The sequence below is a fragment of the Cryptomeria japonica genome, chromosome 8 (assembly GCF_030272615.1).
Source record: "Cryptomeria japonica chromosome 8, Sugi_1.0, whole genome shotgun sequence".
NCBI classification, from domain to species: Eukaryota; Viridiplantae; Streptophyta; class Pinopsida; order Cupressales; family Cupressaceae; genus Cryptomeria; species Cryptomeria japonica.
Window position 1 is genome coordinate 332,540,288 of NC_081412.1, and position 22,302 is coordinate 332,562,589.

General features: G+C 37.3%; 1 protein-coding gene across 2 annotated transcripts in view; it reads left to right on the top strand.

Moving 5' to 3' along the window:
- LOC131061525 (8-amino-7-oxononanoate synthase) overlaps positions 1–18,423 on the top strand; it is a 209,135-nt gene extending 190,712 nt beyond the window's left edge. For both annotated transcript variants that reach the window (XM_057995255.2, XM_057995256.2), the window contains 3 exons: positions 17,200–17,350; positions 17,517–17,585; positions 17,792–18,423. In XM_057995255.2, coding sequence (XP_057851238.1) covers positions 17,200–17,350; positions 17,517–17,585; positions 17,792–18,029 — 458 coding nt within the window. In that variant the 3' untranslated portion in view covers positions 18,030–18,423. The remainder of the gene's footprint in view (positions 1–17,199; positions 17,351–17,516; positions 17,586–17,791) is intronic.
- Positions 18,424–22,302: the final 3,879 nt, after the last annotated feature.

Sequence of the window (22,302 nt, forward strand, 5' to 3'; positions counted from 1 at the left end):
AGCTTATTTTTCATTGTGTGATTGAGAGTAATTATCATATTGTGTTATTTATCAAATAACCTTTTGAAATTTCTGTCTCATGCATGAATCACAGGTTGTGCATTGTGATTCTTTCAGTTTGATTGTTTGAGAAAGTCATTTCCTTTCAATTTTTCTGAGTAAGAATCCTTTGCATGAAACATTTTTGTGGTATAGATTCAGAGATGTTTTTGTGTGTAAAACAGGGGGCTTTGGAAGAGTTTCTCTATCATTTTTTCAGATCATATGGTGTATCACCCTATTTAGGTTGTTAGTTACGTTTTCATCCTTATTTATTCTCTCTCCCTTTTCCCAAAAAGTTGTTTTTCAAGGTCTTGTTAGAATGGGTGATCCATCAGTATCAGGAACCGGCCTATCCGGAGGTCCAATCATAATAATAGTTTACCCACAGACTCGTGATTGTTCCCATGTTATCCCAAAGTGCTAGGTTTTAATAACTTAGTTTTCGGGTGCACTTTTGGGCCTTAACAGTTACTTATCACTCAACATAGAACTCTGCTCATCATGAAATTTCTAAGTTTATTGAAGCAAACAATAATGTATTAAATGTACTACTAATAAAATGCCATTGATCATTGAGAATATAATTAGATATGACATTTAGAATCAAATAGCAGTTCTATATTTGATAAAAATGCAAGAACTTAGATGCTAATACAATCTGATGTTATAAATACTTATCACAACAATAAGGCACTATAGTGGCGACATTGTAATTGAATGTACAAAATAGTATTGCAGTAGTGGTACTATAGTAAACTTGAAAAAAGCTCCAATTTTCTCTGCACAACTATGGTTCCTAGGTGGAACTTCCTCAAGGAATGTACATGGTGGTTTCATCCTCTACTTCTGCTCTATAACTAAGAGGGTTGTCGTCTTCTGAATCTTTCCTCTCAAAATGTTTTTGTCCTCAAGCGCAGTACTCGAACACATTCAAAATATGAAGGAAAGGGTTTGATTAAATAACAATTGGATCATCTCCTTTTGAGTGATTTGCCTCTCTTTTATAGACTTTACTTTGGTGCCTTTATTTTGATTTTTTTTCCCCTCCAAAGTGCTCACTCAAAAATAATTTAATAAGATATTACAAAAGGTCATATCATGTCCCATTTATGTGGCCTACTTTAATATTATTTAAGTTGCCTTTTGTAATATTTTCAAATAGTATTAGTAGTACTAACTTAAGACATCACTATTAAAATATTTCCCTAATTTTATCCTTTGGTCTATGGGAAATCAAGTAGTAGACTTTGGGTCTCTCAATTATTTTATTTCTGAAAAAGGGGACATGATACATGTTGTGCTTCTTTAACATTTCAATCTTGCTTTATTACCAATATGGTAGAAGCATCCTTACAAGATGAAGTCATTTTTTCATTCATAATTCTCTATTTTGGAAGCGCATATAGAAGATAGGGATCACTTGTACCATATAGTGGCTCACAAAATCAAAATCTACTTTGTACCCTCACTAGCACTTGAGGTACTTTATGCCTTAAGTCGTTAATTTCTTTTGATGCTTTAGGAAATGGAAGCAAAGAAAAATGCTTTATTGTTTCCTTTGTATGCTGCCTCATAATTCTATCTAGTTCCCTTCTTTTCTCTTCTAAATGCCAAAGATGGAAATCATGAACCAAATCTTGGTGCCATAGGGCGGCTCTTTTGGGTTACGTATGGATGCACCATAGAAGGGACTATTTTTAATTGTTCGAGCCTGGACCTACCAAGTGAAATTAAAAATCTATCCGAAGTACGAATAATATTTATAAAACATACACGTCCTTGAGGCCCACATGTAATGGCAGAAAGATGCACCCCAAAGTATCTATCAATAAACATGTCATTAATCATCTTCAAAGAAACTCTTGAATGTGCATAACTATGTTGATGAATCTGGTGTTTATACAAGAGTTCTCTAGTGTATATATTAGATTGATTAGTAGGATCAAGAAGAACACCATGACATTGATAACCATGTATTGAACAATGAACATACAACGCACCATAGTACTTATTGTTAGACATCTCATCATAAAATGACATTGTTGGACTAGCATGAGGAGAACTACCCTACCATGAACCATGCCCACAAAAGAATCCATACAGGAATGTGAATGGAAAGCAACATGATGCTCACCCATATCATCTCTATCCATATACTTTTGTGCCATATGACTATGTCTATGCTTGTGTACTTGGTGAAAATCCACATTATTAGCTTGACTATGTGATGGAAAATAATTTTTGTAAATTTTCAATTCTAATTATTATTCTCAATCAAATCGTGTACCTTATGTTGTAATGCCATGCAACTCTCTTTATGATGTTCATTTATTCTATGACAATTACAATTACAAAATACATTCTCAATATATCCTTTAGGTAGCCCTCTAGATGGATCCAATGGATAAGTAGGAAGAAGAGTGATTTGATAAGCATGAAGCCAACTTTGAAGGACATTGTCCAAGGGCTCACTCATTGTGGCTAAATTATTGAAATGTTGGGGTTTAAAAGTATTAACATTAGAAGAATTAGCCATGTGATTGGTACTAGGCTCATTCTTTTTCTTATCACCATCCTTTTGACAATTATTTTGCTGTTGAAAAATTGAAGGATAGGAAGTCATAGAAGGCACGTGAGAAGAACCGTCTTTCAATGCATTGGAGACCAACAATTTTGATTCCTTACTGTTGAAATGAGCACACAAATTCTTGAACAAGGATACAAATTTATCCTTGGGTCACTTTTAAAAGTTGTCTCACAAAAGCAAGATGAGTGTGTTGTGCAAGAATATAATTAATGTATCTTTTCTACTAGGCATGGCATCAACCTTACACTCAACTCTATCAAGATTTTGCAGTAGTGCGTCAATTGTGGCAGAAGGGAAAGTGGTGGTTTGAACATGATATGAAGATTTATAGTTATAGAAGCAAATTTCAAGACACATTTTAGGCATATCTAGCTTGAGGGGAAACATATTGTTATCGAAGCTTGTAGAAATAATTCTTTACTTTTTCAGCCACAAGAGGAGAGAGGAGGTTGAGCAAGTGAACTTACTCATTCACAATTGATCAACCATCATGTTATTAGTAGAGCTGCTTCCGTTGTGTCATCACCTTCGTTGCTGTAAAGATCATGGTTGGACTATTTATGTTGCTAGGGAGCAAGCATTTAAATGAATGCAGGATCAATTTTCGTGATGAAGATATGATGGTTTTATAGTTGTAGAAACAATTCTATGACAAATTTTAGGTGTATTTTGACTCAAGAAGAAAGAATTTTTTACATGAACTTAAGGAAGGTGATTGTTGAAGAGAAATTTATCCACAAAAGAGGATAGGGGGTAGCCAAGAAAAAAAAAACATTTTCATCCACAATCAATTATCCATTATGTTAGTGATATTGGGATAAGGATCATGGTATATTGGACCATATATGTTTCTCTATGGACCAATTATTTGTCTGACTTGAGAGGAAAAACATTTTATAGAAGCTTGTAGGCAGGGGATTTGTTGGGGAAAGGCTGACCAAGCAAACATATGTAATGTCCCCGTCTCATTGATGCTCTTTTAGTGGTCCATTAGCCTATTCCTGAGACCCGTAGGCTAGGTGGAATGAGGAATGAGGGTCTAGCCTTGATGAAATGATGACTTACTATTTTTAGTAAGTCAGGGAATGACCATTCTGGTGTTACTGTCCTACTGAGTTCTCCTTGTTTTGCCTCTAGTCGCGATGATCATGTTTTTCTGAGCATTAATTCTTGACTTACTATTTTTAGTAAGTGGCTGTGTGGCACAATTCTATTTTTGGCAGTAGACAAGGTTCTGATTCTGCAACAGTTCTGTGGTCGTCCGGGCTCAGTTTCATCCTGGTTGTGATAATAATCAGTACGGGAGACATTTGCGACATAATTAAATATTATTTCCTTATCCTAAGGTTAATATTTAATTAATCTATTTATTGGCTACTGGTTTATTAAATTTGGGATTAATGGCTATTTTATCCTAAGTTTGGTGAAATTCAGGGGTACTATGGGATGAGAAATATTTTAGAAGAATATTATTTCACTTTTGCATCGCCATTATTTGCCTAAGTGTTTAACGTGGGTCCTCCCCCTTCTTGGGTGTGAGTTTTGACTTAGGGGAATGTGGCGCTACACTTGGGTCCACACATAGTGGAATGAAATTCAAATGCAAGGTGTGAAATTTGGAGGAATGTCATTTGAATTTGAAGAGTGAAGTTATAAATATGAGGCTTGGGCTCCCATTTGCATTATCTTGAAAATTTGTAATGTTATGCTGCCGGATTGGCGACAGAACTTGAGGCTTCAGAGTGCGTCTCCCTAGTGCTACTTGGTTTCGTACTTGAAATATAGTACCTAGTTGTGCATTGTATTCTTCTACTTTCTCAGAGTTTGTCATAGACATTTTGGTGTTGAAGTGATTCTGGAAACTTGCTGGTTTCGCCTGTGGCTGAAGCACATTTTTGCTCACACCTCTCTGCTGGAGCGACTGACAATTATAGGTATCATTCCTATCTTCCTTCCCAGCACTGGCGATAAACTTTATAAGTTTATAGCATGTTTGTTTAAGTTTTGAATTTATTATGCAAAATCGAAATTCCCAGTCTAGGCGTGGGTTTTCTGTGTTGCATTGGGATGCGTGCAAAATAAAAATGGGCTTGTTTGGGTTGTGGCTTTGATTAGTTGTCATTGCTTTGGATGTACGGTGGGATTGGGATTGGTTTGAATCAATTCGGGTAAAAATTGAGTGAGTTATGAGTGTTTTGATATTTCCATGCATTGCTGAAACTGTACTTTCAGCTTGCAGATCAGTGTAACAGAAAATTACAGTATTGTTGTTGAAATCTGCATTTAATCTTCTCATCTCATCTCTATATTGTAAGGTTGTTTCAGTAGTACTGATCATCCCATTCTATTTGCTTTCATTTGTAATCCCCACTGCATAAGTGGAAGAGGCTGGCTTGCCGCCTTCTAGGTTTTGTAATTCAGTTTTTGTAATCAGTCCTCCCGCTGAATAAGTGGTTGAGTGATAAGTTCAATACTATGCTCCTCCCGCTGAAATATGTGGTAGAGTGATTGTTTAATGTAATGTCCTCCCGCTGAAATACGCGGTAGAGTGATTGAACTTTAATTTCTTGTAATTTTCCTTGGTCGGTTCACCGCCAAGAGTTTAGTTTCTATCCTGCTGGATAAGCAGAAGGGGCTGGCTTGCCGCCCATGCATTGTAATTTTCAGTTTGATTATTGATGCTGACGATCCCCGGAACACTATATGCTCTCACCCTCCCAGTCTGGGCTCTCGGTGAACAAAAGGTGGAAGGGTTCCCTTTCAGTTGTTTTGTTTATTCCTCTAACCTTAACGGGTTATTTGTTGTGGATGAATTGTTATTGGCCTGAAAAATCAGAAAAAAAATTAGTGGGATATTACAGTGGTATCAGAGCTGGTTTTCCTGCTAGCCTGTGAGAGTCAGTGGTTTCAAAAGTCTCCATGAGTGACAGAGACGTCAGACACTACAACAGAGAGCAGAAGAGACAACAGTTTCAGATTCGTATAGTGCTCGAAGAGGACACATTTTCAGAAGTACTGAGAAACAGAGGGAAGGATCTAGATACCTCAAATTCAGTGGATTCAATGGCAGATAAGACTACAGAAACAAATGAGGCACCCGACAAGAAGGCAGAGAGGCAATTCAATGCCATGATGGACATGATGTCTTTACTGCTGGCAAAGCTCAACCAGAACGTTGTTGGGGTCCCTAATCAGCCAACAATGGATCGGAAGCTAGCACTTCTAACACTCCTATAGGCAATAAAAATGGGAGTAACAATGGAGGTTCAGCCCCAAGGCCTTTACAACCTGTCTTTTTGCTCAAAGAAGTACAACAAGTTGAAACAGAGATACCCACAGCTGATGAGATAAGAAATAGCTACATGGAGTATGCTTCCCTTCCTGGTGAGATCCGAGATATCCTAACTCTGGATCAATTCATGAATCAGAAAATGAAAAGAGGAAGGAGGAATGACTACAAGTCTACTGCCCCAAGAGATTTCCAGCAAGCTCTTGGAAGAGTGACCTTAGCACACTTTGATGGGAGCGCTAAGAGTACTGCCAGAGCATGGGTACAGAGGTTGGACAATTACTTGTCCTTGAGACCGATGCCGGAGGAGGATGCCATCAAGTTTGCTACCTTGCACTTGGATGGAGTGGCCCACGAATGGTGGTACCATGGGTTGGTCACCCTTGGTCACAACTTAGTCACCACCTACATTGATTTCACCAACAAGCTAATTGAGAGATTTGACACCAGGGATCCAGAGGTGAAGTTTAGAGAACTTGCTCAACTGAGGCAGCAAGGTTCCTTGGACACTTACGTGACTGAATTCCAAAACTTGTCAGTCATGGTGAGTAGCATCTCAGAGAAGCGACTGGTTGTCCTTTTCACTGAAGGACTTGAAGAACCATTGAGAGGATGGGTCAAAGCTTTTGATCCGCCCACACTAGCAGAAGCTATTAAAAAATCTAGAAGTATGGAGTTGGCTGCCCCTAAGAGTAAAATTCAGTCCAAGCCTTTCCCTTTCAGAAAGGATAAGAAGAAATTCACTAATCAGACCAAGAGGTTCCCTCCGTGAATGGATGATGGCTTCGTCAAGAGCTCCGGAGAAAGAATCTATGTTATTCTTGCAGGGAACCTTGGGTTCCCGGGCATAGGTGCCATGGAAAGGGGAATTTGCATCAAATGGAATGCTATTCAGAAGATGGATCGGATTCTGAAATTTCAAAACAGCAAACTGAAGTTGAGGACAGCGAGTATGAAGAGGCTCCTGAAGGGCCTGAATTTGGGTCAGAAGATAGAGGAGTGGTTGCTCAACTCTTGAGCATTCACAAAAATGAGTCTTTCAGAGTTCGAGGTGTGATTGGAGAGCATCGTGTCATAGCTCTCATTGACACAGGTGCAACACACAACTTCATTGATGAAAGGATTGTTGCAAAAAAGGGACTAGTGGCAGAGGAAGTTGAGGGCTTCAAAGTCATGGTAGCAGATGGCTCCACTATATCCTGTAATAGAATGATTTCCAACATGTCTCTGAAGTTGGGAAATCATGAAATCAGAGATGATTTCTTTGTCGTAAGCATTGGAGGGACTGATGATGCAGTCCTCGGGATTCAATGGCTGAGATCTCTTGGTGAGATCACACTAAACCTACAAATCATGGAGCTGAAATTCATGTCTGAAGGGAAGAAGGTAGTTTTGAGAGGAATGTTGCATGGGGGACTTAAGGTTGTATCCTTGAAAAGAATGGAAAGGCTGATCCGCCATAATCAGGTGGAGTGGGCAGTGGAGTGTTTGATAATGCCTTCCAATCCATTGGTGGATAAGGCCAACTATTCCTCAGACATTTCAGCAATGGTCAAGGATAAGAGCAAGATCATGGTAATACCTTCAGAACCACAACAAGAGCACAAAAATATCCTAAAGACATTCAAGCCTTGATAACTAAGAGAAGCAAGGTGTTCGAAAATCCACCTCCTGGCAGACCCCCTGAAAGAGGTGCTGAACACATTATTGAGCTTGAGGAAGGAGCTAAGCCAGTCATGACTACTCCTTACCGATACCCCAAAAAGCAGAAAGATGAGATCGAGAAAGCAATTCAAGAATTGCTTGACATGGGTTACATCCGGCCTAGCAAAAGCCCCTTTGCTTCGGCTGTTGTTTTGGTGAGAAACAAGGATGGGACCATGCACATGTGTGTGGATTACAGAGCGCTGAATCAGAAAACCATCAAGAATCGGTATCCTATTCCGTGGATTGATGAGCTCATTGACGAGCTACATGGGGCAGTGTTCTTTTCCAAGATTGACCTCAGATCGGGGTACCATCAGATTAGAATGAGAGCTTCAGATGTGGAGAAGACTGCTTTCAGGTGCCACTTTGGGCACTTTGAGTTCTTAGTCATGCCCTTTGGTTTGACTAATGCTCCTGCTACATTCCAGTCATGCATGAACAGAATCTTCCAAGAACAGTTGAGGAAGTATGTTTTGATATTCTTTGATGACATCCTAATTTTCAGCAGATCTTGGAAAGTGCATCTTCAGCAGTTGGATGAAGTGTTGGGCATACTAGAATCGAATCCCTGTTTGCCAAGGAATCCAAATGTGAATTTGGGATGGAAGAGTTGCTCTGCCTTGGTCACATCATCAGTGCAGGTGGTGTGAAGGTAGACCCTGAAAAGATTAGGGCTATCATTGATTGGCCTACTCCCGAAAACATAACACATCTGAGAGGATTTTTGGGATTGTGTGGATTCTATCGGAGGTTTGTAAAGGGATACTCTCAGTTGGCTGCCCCCCTTATAGATCTTACCAAGAAAGGGGCTTTTGAGTGGTCCGAAAAGGCACAGACAACATTTGAGCAGTTTAAGAGGATCATGAGCTCCTGCCCAGTTTTAGCATTGCTCGATTTTACCAGGCCATTTGAGCTACAATGTGATGCATCTGGAGAAGGTGTTGGTGCGGTCCTCATGCAGGATAAGCACCCTATAGTTTTTGAGAGCAGAAAGTTGAGAGGTCCTGAGAGACTATATTCTATTTATGACGAGGAAATGCTTGCCATAATGCATGCACTTGCAAAATTCAGACAATATTTGGTGGGAAGTAAGTTCATTGTTAAGACTGACCACAACAGTCTTAAGCACTTCATGCACCAGAAGGATCTGAATGAGAGACAACAGAAATGGGTGAGTAAGCTACAAGCTTACGACTTCGATATTGAGTATGTTAAAGGGAAAAACAATGTGGTGGCAGATGCCTTATCCAGGAGGCCCCATTTGAGCTCACTCTGCGAGCTTACTGCTGGTTGGAGAGAGTTATTGCTTGATGATTATGCCAAAAATCAGTTTGCAATCAGTCTTATAGAAGGTACTTTTCATGATAAAAGGTACAAATTGGTTGAGGGATTGATACTGTACAAGGGAAGAATCTTCATAGTACCTGAATCTAAGTTAAAAGAGAAGATTTTGAAGACTTTCCATGACATTCCCTTTTCTGGTCACCAAGGTTATTTCAAGACATACAGGCAGATCCAGGAGAGATTCTCTTGTAAGGGGCTTAAAAATGATGTTTTGAAGTACATTAAAGAGTGTCATACATGTCAGAAGAACAAGGATGAGCACACTCTACCTGCTGGTTTGTTACAATCCTTGCCTATTCCCGGTCAAAAATGGGAAAGTACTTCCATGGATTTCATCACGGGGTTGCCTCGGGCTCAAGGAAAGGATAGTATTTATGTGGTGGTGGACAGACTTACAAAGTTTGCTCATTTCTTTGCCATTACCAGCTCTTTTACAGCAGCACAAGTTGCTGAAGTGTTCGGACTGCATGGTTTACCGAAGAACATTGTGAGTGATAGGGACAGCAAGTTCCTAAGTGCTTTTTGGCAGGAGATTTTCAGATTGTGTGGTACTGTGCTCACTCCAAGCACCAGTTATCACCCTCAAACTGATGGGCAGACCGAGATAGTGAATAAGTGGTTGGAAGGTTATCTCAGAAACTATGTCTCAGAGCAGCAGAATACTTGGGTGAGATGGATTCACCTAGGGGAATATTGTTACAATTCTTCCTATCACATGTCCATTCGGATGTCACCATTTATGGCACTATATGGTTATGAAGCTCCTAGCTTCGCAGACTTGGTATTTGGTGATAGCAGAACCCCTCAGGCAAAGGATATGATGCAGCAAAGTCAGGATATTCTGAGAATTTTGAAGGACAATCTCTAGCATGCACAAAATCAGCAGAAGTTGTATGCTGATCAGCAGTGTATTGAGCGCACCTTTGAGGTGGGCGACATGGTTTATTTGAGGCTCCAGCCCTACAGATAGTCTACTCTCAAGAAGAGTGGGGTTGAGAAATTGAAGCCTCGATTCTATGGGCCTTTCAGAGTCAGCAGAAGGGTTGGAGAAGTGGCTTATGAGTTGGAGTTACCAGCAAGTAGCAGGATCCATAATGTATTTCATGTGTCTCGCCTTAAGAAGGCTTTGGGACATAATGTTGTTGCTTCAGCTGAGTTACCTCCACTTGATGAGGAAGGAGAGTTGGTTTTGGTTCTAGAAGCTATCCTTGAATTCAGGGAACGGACCTTGAGGAGAAGAGTGATCAGGGAATACTTGGTCAAATGGAAGAATCTACCAGCAGAGGATGCTACGTGGGAAAATGAGGAGATTTTGTTGCATCCAGCCTTACAGTTGCTTGAGGACAAGCAATTTTGTGGAGGGCGGACTGTAATGTCCCCGTCTCATTGATGCTCTTTCAGTGGTCCATTAGCCTATTCCTGAGACCCGTAGGCTAGGTGGAATGAGGAATGAGGGTCTAGCCTTGATGAAATGAGGACTTACTATTTTTAGTAAGTCAGGGAATGACCATTCTAGTGTTACTGTCCTACTGAATTCTCCTTGTTTTGCCTCTAGTCGCGATGATCATGTTTTTCTGAGCATTAATTCTTGACTTACTATTTTTAGTAAGTGGTTGTGTGGCACAATTCTATTTTTGGCAGTAGACAGGGTTCTGATTCTGCAATAGTTTTGTGGTCGTTCGGGCTCAGTTTCATCCTGGTTGTGATAATAATCAGTACGGGAGACATTTGCGACATAATTAAATATTATTTCCTTATCCTAAGGTTAATATTTAATTAATCTATTTATTGACTACTGGTTTATTAAATTTGGGATTAATGGCTATTTTATCCTAAGTTTGGCGAAATTCAGGGGTACCATGGGATGAGAAATATTTTAGAAGAATATTATTTCACTTTTGCATCGCCATTATTTGCCTAAGTGTTTAATGTGGGTCCTCCCCCTTCTTGGGCGTGAGTTTTGACTTAGGGGAATGTGGCGCTACACTTGGGTCCACATGTAGTGGAATGAAATTCAAATGCAAGGTGTGGAATTTGGAGGAATGTCATTTGAATTTGAAGAGTGAAGTTATAAATATGAGGCTTGGGCTCCCATTTGCATTATCTTGAAAATTTTTAATGTTATGTTGCCAGATTGGCGACAGAACTTGAGGCTTCGGAGTGCGTCTCCCTAGTGCTACCTGGTTTTGTACTTGAAATATAGTACCTAGCTGTGCATTGTATTCTTCTACATTCTCAGAGTTTGCCATAGACATTTTGGTGTTGAAGTGATTCTGGAAACTTGCTGGTTTCACTTGTGGCTGAAGCACATTTTTGCTCACACCTCTCTGTTGGAGCGACTGATAGTTATGGGTATCATTCCTATCTTCCTTCCCAGCACTGGCAATAAAGTTTGTAAGTTTATAGCATGTTTGTTTAAGTTTTGAATTTATTATGCAAAATCGAAATTCCCAGTCTACCCGTGGGTTTTCTGTGTTGCATTGGGATGCGTGCAAAATAAAAATGGGCTTGTTTGGGTTGTGGCTTTGATTAGTTGTCATTGCATTGGATGTACTGTGGGATTGGGATTGGTTTGAATCAATTCAGGTAAAAATTGAGTGAGTTATGAGTGTTTTGATATTTCCATGCGCTGCTGAAACTGTACTTTCAGCCTGCAGGTCAGTGTAACAGAAAATTACAGTATTGTTGTTGAAATCTGCATTTAATCTTCTCATCTCATCTCTATATTGTAAGGTTGTTTCAGTAGTACTGATCATCCCATTTTATTTGCTTTCATTTGTAATCCCCACTGCATAAGTGGAATAGGCTGGCTTGCCGCCTTCTAAGTTTTGTAATTCAGTTTTTGTAATCAGTCCTCCCGCTGAATAAGTGGTCGAGTGATAAGTTCAATACTATGCTCCTCCCGCTGAAATATGTGGTAGAGTGATTGTTTAATGTAATGTCCTCGCGCTGAAATACGCGGTAGAGTGATTGAACTTTAATTTCTTGTAATTTTCCTTGGTCGGTTCACTGCCAAGAGTTTAGTTTCTATCCTGCTGGATAAGCAGAAGGGGCTGGCTTGCCGCCCATGCATTGTAATTTTCAGTTTGATTATTGATGCTGACGATCCCCGAAACATCGTATGCTCTCACCCTCCCAGTTTGGGCTCTCGATGAACAAAAGGTGGAAGGGTTCCCTTTCAGTTGTTTTGTTTATTCCTCTAACCTTAACGGGTTATTTGTTGTGGATGAATTGTTATTGGCCTGAAAAATCAAAAAAAAAATTAGTGGGATATTACAACATACTCATCCACAACCAATTAACAATTATATTAGTAAGAGGGCCACTTTCATTGTGGCATCACTGCCATTGGCATAAGGAACATGGTATATTTGATCATATTTCAAAAAATTGGTCTTGACAAAAACTTGACAAGCCTTAGATTGGACTTTGGAAAAACTCTGCAAAAACTTGTCAAAATTTTCAAGCTTCAAACAGAAACAAATTGTAAAATAATCTTTTAAAGTCAAGCATAAAATTGAATTTGCAGAAGTCATAAGTAGTTTTTCCTTGATATATAAATAAAAAAACAAGTTCAATGCACATCATAGTCTCATATTAGTATTAGTATTTTAACAAGTTTCATTAGTGGAAAACATGGGCCCAAAACAAAAGTTGTTATTCACATTTTAAAACTAGAACATGTCATGGGGTAGGAGCCCCTAGTGGAGTCAAGAGGCACACCCCTTGTGGGGGTTTGGGAGTAGAGCTCCTAGTGGGTTAATGCCTCTAGCAGGGCTTGAGGGCAATGCCCTGGATGTGTTACCTATTGTTAATAGGGTGGGGTTGAGTGGTTGAGTCCCTATGAGCAATCCTAAATTAGGCCTTTGAGATGTTCACTCCCGAAGTTGTAGGCTCTCAAAACTCTTAAAAAAAGCTCAACTCTTAAAGACTGACGAAATGTTAACTTAGGACAATGTGCTGGGACTTATGATCAAGTAGGGATAGCTAAGGACCAGTTCATGAATGTGGGTAAACTTTCCTTCTTGAGGATCTGCTAGGTCAACAGTGGTGTTACCTGAGGTCTTCTTAACATGACAACTAAAGGGAAATGAAGAATAAATTGTCATAAATTCATGTTAACATTGGTTGCAATAGAAGTAGATAGACACATTCTTACATACGCACCAAAAGATTACAATAGTTTTATACCCCTGCAAGTGAATCCATTTAAGCATGCAAACACACATACAAGAGAGATACACTATAACAACCCTCTACTAATATACCAAATCTAGCTTGCATAAGATAAGCGACAAGTAACATCAGTGGATCATTAGAGCACGGGGAAACCTAAACTATTCCTATACTACCTAGAGAGTGGTTATAATGAAAGTTGTTTGGCCCTCTCACCAATTATACCAGTGCCTACTCCATTGGGCAATTGGGTTACTTGTAAGGAGAATGAAAACACGTTAGCAAATAAACAATGGAACATAGCTTGCGTATGCATACTACCTACAAATAAACCTACTTGAACAATTCATTTTAAATCAGTATATCCTAAATGCAACAAGAAAAGGTCATCACAAAGAAGATTGCAATACATTAAATATGTTGTCATACATCAATATGCTTCTCATTACATCAGGCCAACAAATATGGCAAAAGAGAACTAATAATTGGGCTCAAAGGATCCCCTGAAACATTACATCTTGCCATGGAGATGACATTCATTTGCAGATAAACCCTTAGTTGAGTATTCCTTTCTGTGAATTACAACACACGATTCATTGCTTACAAAGCTTGACATTCATCATTTGACTTGAGAAACATACAACTAGAAAATTGGTTTAAGGACCAACCCTTTCACCTTCTTACAACAATGTATATATAGCATTTCAGTTGCAATAAGCCTCTTTGGAGTAGGAGATCAGTCAAATCAACCTTGCAATGCCAGCCTCTTGACAGTCTCTTGTCATGATTAGCACACAATGGCAGAGAAGATTGCATCCAGAGGGTAGAGAAAATCCTTCTTGTATGTGTGTATAGGTATCTTGGATAGGGGAGACGATCTACAATCAGAGAGTAGGCCTTTAGGGGTGCAAATTTATGCGCTTACACGTTAAATTCAATCCATACAGCTACTTTAGCTTTGTAGCAAATTGTAGCAGCAGTAAACCTCATCCATAAAAGGGAATGCAGTGTAAAGAGCAGAACAGGACAGTGAGTTGGTGCATACAAAAGAAATAGACCTCCTTGAAGAAAGATGCAATAATTGTATATGTCAGTTCAAGCATCTGCAGCAGCTGGATACATCCCTTCATGGCTCATAGATGAGCACAAGTTAATCTCAAGAAGCAAAATTAATCAAAGAGAGCCCACCTTGTAGCTATCACATTGATAGCAAAGACGAAGAGGACATAAATGGCAAGGGATACCTGCCAGAAAAATAGATCACCAACCTCCACATTTGGCAACAAAATACACTCGAGCAATAAAGTTAGCAGTCAATCAGTGTAGATGCCATTGCAAAGAAATACGGATTTCTATAGCATATAGGCCTCCCATAGTCTTCGTACATCTGTAACACCTAAATACATCCATCCTGTAAGAAATGGGTAGCTAATCAGCACTTGGAGGTCACCATTGAGTTGAAGAGTTGCCTGTGAAGAGGTAGCCAAGGCTATTATATAGGCAATGAAGAAGAAAACCCCCAAAACAATGGTAGGGCTCAGCTTGGCAAAGCTCTAGAGTCAAGAGAATGATTCCACATGGTAGTCGTGGGGTAAGACTAATGCCTATTGGTCACAGAAATATCCCCATTGGTTATAACATCAATGTTGTACCATCTTCTTCTGACTCGTGAGAATATATATATATAAATATATTCATTAAGTTGGATCTTTTGAATATTCAGAAAGTTTTACCTGTTATGAAAGGAAAAAAAAGCTGTCAGAGCAATACTGAATACTAGATTCGTGCAGCTTCTCTTCTCAGGAGGATATATATTACTAGGGAACGGGGACTGGGATTGGTACGGCAGATGGGAATAGTTGCTGGTATATCATTTTCAAAAAAAGTTGGAGACAGGTTATTGGAGACAAAAACAATTAAAAAACATTTATATAAAACCCAAATTTAGAAAAAAAAAATCATACAATGGATATGCAACTTTAAAGATTAAAAATGCATCAAGTTTTATTAAATAATATATTTTCAAGTATTAAAATATAGCAAAAATAATTTTTATATCGATATTTGATAATCATCAGTATGATATAAAAAATTGTTCTAAATCATAGTCATTTAGAGATAGCAGACAAAGACTAGGAAGGAATACTATTCTTTTGAAAAACATGGTGCGGGGTTCCTCGGAGATGACTATATAATTAATCAACGCATGCAAATAGATTAAGTATTATTATTGTTCTCTTCAAACCATTACCTCTTTGGGATTTGATTATAAAATTTTCTATTCCAGAAAGAATTTATAAGGTTTTATCTGAAAAACAGAAAACTACTAATTAATTAAATTATTTAATTAGATTTTAAGTTTCTGTCAATCCAATATCAGCACTTTAAGAAAGTCCAGTGTAATTTATGTATCATATCTGAGAAACCTCTATAAATTTTCAAGGGATCCTTAGAGGAGACTTATAGAGATGTAAACGAACTTCATTTGAAATCTCCTAATGTCTGGAGATGTCTCCATACGGGTCTCCTAGACGGGAACATGTTTACAATATGAGAGAGAAGTACCATGGGTGAGGGTCCGAGTCTTATCATAATAATTGTATTTATTGTAATGTCCCCTTTTATTTAGTGCCATTCAGAGCTTAGATTCACCTGTCACCTATCTCCACAGGTGAAGTTGATGTTTGGAGATGAATTTGCTAGCCAAAGGGAACCTAGACTTAGTCATCTTTTAAAAGTAAAATATAAAGTTACATAAGTTACTTTTTCTAAAAATAGAAAAAGTTAATTTAAAAGATGTTAATAACTTAAGAAGACTTTATTTACCTTGCACACTTCCCTAGGTAATAAAGTAACCTTTTATGGCCCCTTCTTAATGACAAATTATCCCCATCATTATTGATCGAACTTTTTGAGAGAGAGATTCCAATGGAATCTTTGGAAGATGCCTTTGTGGTACGTTTAGGGTGAAGATGAATAAAGGAGGAAGTCGTGGGTTTTGAAGGCACTTATTGGATTCATTTTTTTGTTATTTTTCTTGATATTGGAAGCCTGCAGCAGCACGTACGAGCCTATGCAGCCATTGGAGGACGAAACCCTTCCAGTTTTTGTTTGTGTGGACGAGACCCCACACTTCCGACATCACCACGGTAGCACCATTTAGTCAGCAATTGGGTATTGGGCCAAATTACAGCAGGAAGACACCATTTGCAGCATTGTCAGGTCTGATCCATCAAATCTGAGCTGTTGCAGACACCTTCCAGCAGTCACAGGGTTAATTATTGCAGGCCGTACTGTTTCCAGCCTAGCCGTACCACCCCACAGGCCTGGATGACAAATAAAATAAATGTGAGGGTTTGGCATTGAAGTTTGTGCTCAGATTTCATTGTTAGGGGTTAATAAAAGCAGATTTGGGGTTATTTCAGAGACTTCCCACTGTATGTGAGCTGCACCAGCATTTATATGGGGAAAATTGACCAACTTTAGAAGATTTGCCTGGCAACATTTAGAATTTCTATCTGGGTCTTCATAATTCTGCTCAAATTTTTTTTGATAATTCTTCCTAAGATAAATAAAACTCATTGATGCTGTTGAAGTGTTCTGGAGACTTCAGATTCAGCTGTTCTTCCATTTCCTATCAATAAGGGAGCTCTTCTAGGAAGGCGTTGTACCCTGGTAGGCCATATTTGGCAATTTAATGTTCAATTTCATTCATTGTTTGCATTTAATAGTTGCTGGAAATAGAATCAGAACTTCTGAAAATTAGTTTCAGTATTAGCTTAAGTGTTTGTCAATTTCTTGATTGTTCTTCCATGTTGCTTAAGTCATTCTTTAATTGCAAAAACACCAAAAGACATAAATTCCAAATAAAACCCCTTCAAACATCCAAACTCCATACACCGGTCAAAGATTTAAATTGAAACAAAACCAACAGCAGATCAGAAAATCCTTGTCGGCATCTTTCATTTATACACATACTAAAATATTTATTAAGTTTGATCTTTGTTGAAAGAGTAAAACGTTGGCAGTAATACTAAATGCTAGATTCGTGCAGCTTCCCTTCGTGTGGCTCGCGAGGAGAAATGGAGACAAAGAGCAGTGTGGCAGAGAGTAAAAGAGTTTTCTGTTGCAACAGGGTTGGACGTTTCTAGTCCAATTATTCCATTGGTTATAGGAGATGAGGAGAAGGCACTTCAAGCTAGCAAGTAAGAAACAAACAGAAAGGCATAATAGAACACTCCTACAGTTTTCATTGTTCTTAAGTAATTGTGTACATTTCTTTTTCTTCTGGAATATTTTTACAATAATTAATTCTTTCAAAAATGGACAAACAAATTTTGGTATTTCTGAAAAACTTATTTTGATGAACAGGCAGTTGCTGGAAGCTGGGTTTCACGTTTCTGCAATCAGGCCGCCGACTGTGCCTGCAAACTCGTGCAGGTACCGTTTCCTTAACTTGTATTTGAATCGTGGTATAGATAAAGCATCAACTGGTTTTGAATGTGAATTCGTTTCACTTGGTATTTTACGTGTGGTATAGATAAAGGCATCGGTTGGTTTTGAATGCGTTTTATTTTCACTTGGAATTTGTGAAGAAATTATCTTGTGACGGAAAAATGGCATTTCAATGCCATTTTATTTTTCAGGCTGCGAATTACGTTGTCTGCTGCACATACAGCAGCTGATGTGAAGGCACTTGCAATTGCTGTTGCACCATGGATCTCTTCAACCAATTCCGCATTAAAGTCGTATGGGTTATCAATGCCTTATTCCGGACGTGCACGTGACTCGAAGTTATGTAAAGATGAGGGTGGCGCTGTTGTATCAAGCAAAGGATCAATATCTCGCCAATTACATCTCTCGGGCATCAAGTCAAAGTTGTGAGATTGGCTAGTGTATTTTTTAACTGGTGGGAGCATCATGGATCTCTTCAACTACTTCTGTATTAAAGTCATGGTTTATCGATGTCTTCTTCAAGTCTGTTTGGATATGCTCGAGATTTGAAGTCATGTGAAGATGAGAATGGGGCTATAGTAGGTCAACGATCAAAATCACACATAAATATTCCAAGCAGCGACTCAAAGCTATGAGGTTGGGTTGTCAATTTTGTACCTGTTGGAGTTCTGTTCCATGCTAGAAACTTAGTTTATTGTTGGGCAACTTATAAGCCGTCTTCATGTGCACTCGAAAATATATACTTTATCAAGATCACACCGTCATTATGTGCCCTGCCGTGTTGATGTCATAATATATTTACATGGTATGCGATTTGTGGTCATGGCTCTAACTTTGACTGATAGAATTTTGTGTATTTTTCCACTTTGCTCTTAAGTGCCTTCTGCCGTAGTATTTTCGCTGGAACGAATATAGCTAATCGCCCAACCCTAATATTCAGAAAGATGTATTTTTGTAGCGTTACAACCAGTATAATCGTTATCTAGTTTTTCATGAGCACAAAATGAAAATTGCAGCAAATTTATCATCACAATGTAGCAAAGTGCCAGGGGTCGTAACCTTATCCAACAGTCAGATTCTAGTTTATGCTCTACAATGATTGGGCGATTTATTTGCTCTAAACAAACTATTGGAAGGGAATATAATTGCATGACAGAAAATATAGGCTGATTCGGTATTGTATAAACTAAATATTGATTTAATTACAGAAATTAAATGAAGTTGATAGGCATCAATTTGTCAATGATAAAAGTTTAGGGCTAAATTAGAGAAGACTATGTATTGCTCTAGTTATAAATTAAAAAATATCTTAAAATATGCAAATAGACTATGCATTGCATCTATGTTCTTGATCTCTATGCATATGAAAGTGAAGTAGTGCATGGATTAACATTGAACTTATTGGAATTAACTTGTAGAAATATGATTATTGGAATCACTCACATGGATTCTCTAATGTCTAAATTTTTCAAAGTTGGTAGTGTTTAGAAACACCCTTGAGGAATTTGTTGATTTGTGAGAGTGATGTTTTGTGTTTTTGTGTTTATTCAAATCGTTAGAGCGATTGTTTCAAAAGCCTTGGAACAATGACCATGAGTAGTGAGCAAGCATGCAAGAGACTTAGGATAATGAATGCTAATGAAAACTTTGGAGAGAATGTTCTTTGATTATTCATCTTCTCTTGTATCCTTTAGGTTAATCCAACATGATTTTAAAATGAATTTAAATGGATGTCTTTACATACTACATAGCACACAAATGAACACAAATATTTGCTAGGTAAAATCTCAACAAGTATGGTAGAATTCCATTTTGAATTTGAATTTTAAATTTTTCAGTTGATATATGTGATTGCAAAAATGCCTTGGGTCAAGTATTTACTTATAAATTTGATCTAGAGTGGTAAATGGGGGAATAGGGATGTGTAATAATATGGGATCTAGATACGTAATGTTATGAGTTGAGTATATACAAGAATGTGTCACTTGCAGACTTGTTATTTTATTAAGGTTATTAAGGGCACTTTGATAAAAGTGGCTTAAAAACATAGGGAAAATGCCATCAAAATGCAATTTTTATCATTACAACTTTGCCCCCACTTTGTGCATGTGAATGACTAGATAGGCGCATACCAAAGAAAAACAAGTAGTCAACATGAAAATTAAATATTTGTTAATATAATTAAAAGGATGCAAATATGCTCAAATATAAGAGTCATTGAAACTTGTTTTGAAAAGGAAGTAGAAAAAGTGTAATGAGTAGCATCTATCACATATTTCACGTAGACACTAACAATTTGTTTTGAAAAGGGAGTATACTTGAAAACAATAAAAGTTAAAAAAGAACAAGGGCAAGAGATTTGTCCAAGTGGAAAGTGATAGGGCTTTAACAATGCATGTAAAAATACCTTGAGCAAGTAAATATCATGCGGAATGACTTTGACCATGTGGAAAGATAATTTGACTTTGTTACACTGAGAAGTGTATTATAGTCACAAGTGGATGAAAAGAGGTGTATTATAGTCACAGAAGAATGTAAAAACAAAAACAAAAACTTAAACAAAACAGATTATATTTTTTATTAATTTTATAAAAGCAATGTTTTTAAATAACAAAATGCAAAACTAAAGTAGAATAAATGTTATTTTTGTTATTAATTTGATAAAAGCAATTTTTTTATTTATTTTAAAAACAAAAACAAAAATTCTATTATATTTTATGGAGACAATGTTTTTAGTTTTAAAAACAAATATTTGTATAAACACTATGTTTAAAAATAGAAATACTATCAATATTTAATTGAGAGGGGGAAAAGCCATGACAATATCATTTATTCCCGATCAAGAAGAGTTTGACCAATGGAAGGAAGCGTTAGCAATCAAGAAAATCATCGTGTGTTATGAATAGAATCTTACAAAATTGAATACTATGAGTTTTTTTTTATTCATCTTCTTCTAGCCACAATGGGTTGTCATCTATGAACTTATGGTGGTTGGAACATTGTGTGTTTTCCCTTACGTTATAGTTCTATTTCCTCAGTGATAATGTAGCTGCAATAATTGTCTAATCTAAGTTTGATATGGGTTCAACATGTAATTCAGGTAGACGAGCTTGATGGAACATTTTATTTCATCTTAATTTTAGAGTGATTTTGATTTTTTTCTAGGCATGACTTCCTTATGTTTATGCCTGCTTATTCTTGAATTAAAGATAAATGGTGTAAGACCACATAAATAAATTAATGAGGATGGTTAAAAATATCACATTCAGGACAAGGCAAAAGAGCCTTCTAAGATTTGGTCTAGTGAACAATTCAAAAACCCATTTCCAGCTTTGTTTTCCCCAAAATAAAACTCCTCTGACGAAATTCTTCATCAAATTTTGGGGTTATAAAAAGTTCAAATGGCATAGTTATAAGATGATGTCTTTAATGTTGTGTTATGCCTGCAAGAGACAAGAAGAATGATTTTCAAATTTGATAATTATGTGTATATTGTTTGACAAACAAAATGTTTATATTCTTAGATTAAGATTTTTTTTTAAAAAATCTTCAAATTCAATATAATAAAAAACTTTATTATTATTTATAAATATTATATACTTTTAAATTTGATATCTCTCGGTGTATTTTGCATAGATTTTTTTAAATATAGGTATGCTAATAGATAGTATGATAAGAGCTTTGACTATTATTTGTACAAAATATGATCTTAGTATCATAATTTCTTCATTGTAATTAAACTCATGAATAATGTTAGTGATCATATATTCCCCTCTAATTGGTTGCTTATATGCCCCCTCTAATTCATTGCATATGAAATGCTAACACTTGATGCAGAATAATTTTATTTATTGGTTTTGTGTTATCTTGTCTCCCTTCATGTTGTAATTCATAAGATTGATAATTGTCCTTATTGAAAATCGATTTGAGAATTCTCTATTGGGGCTTTGCAAGTGTTAATAAATATACATTTTTCAAATGTCAAAGGTTGAAAATTGAATATATATCCAATGCATCAATCAAAGGATGAGATACAAGACTTGGACAAACATGAAAATATATTAAGTTGCATTGATGTGGAAATACCATGATTAAATCCTTTTTCATGATGCTAGAAATTAGCCAACATATCATGTGTATTACCACTACCTTATGTGAATTTATAACAACAATAAACATGCAAAACTTCACCATAAGATAGCAACAATGAGAACAAATCAACAAAGTAAGAGCATCACATGATACAAAATTTGCATGGAGAAATCATTGGGAGAAAAAACTCTACCAAGAAGAGAAGCAAAGTATGCATTATCTTTGAAAAAATATTACAATATGTCACACATTTTCATTCTCCTCTTTGCGTCCAACATGGCAACACCTTTGTACCTACGAGCAACCTCCTTATGACTCCCACTTGTCCTTGTTCTTGTAGAGAAACTCTACATTTAATTGTTTCTCATTAATTCCACATCCAAGGAGCTCAATTTATAGAATGGCAAGAGCTCTAACCACCAAACAAGGCACTCAAAGAATGCCTTTCATTCCAAATGTCCCCTACCCTTGGAGATAACCTTCATGAAAGTTGAAGGGACACCAATTTTGGCTCCAATATTTTCCATCCAATTTGAGTGCTCAAACATGGAAGATAAAAATTACATTAAATGCAATAAATGATAGAATACCAAGAGAGACATGTTGCCTC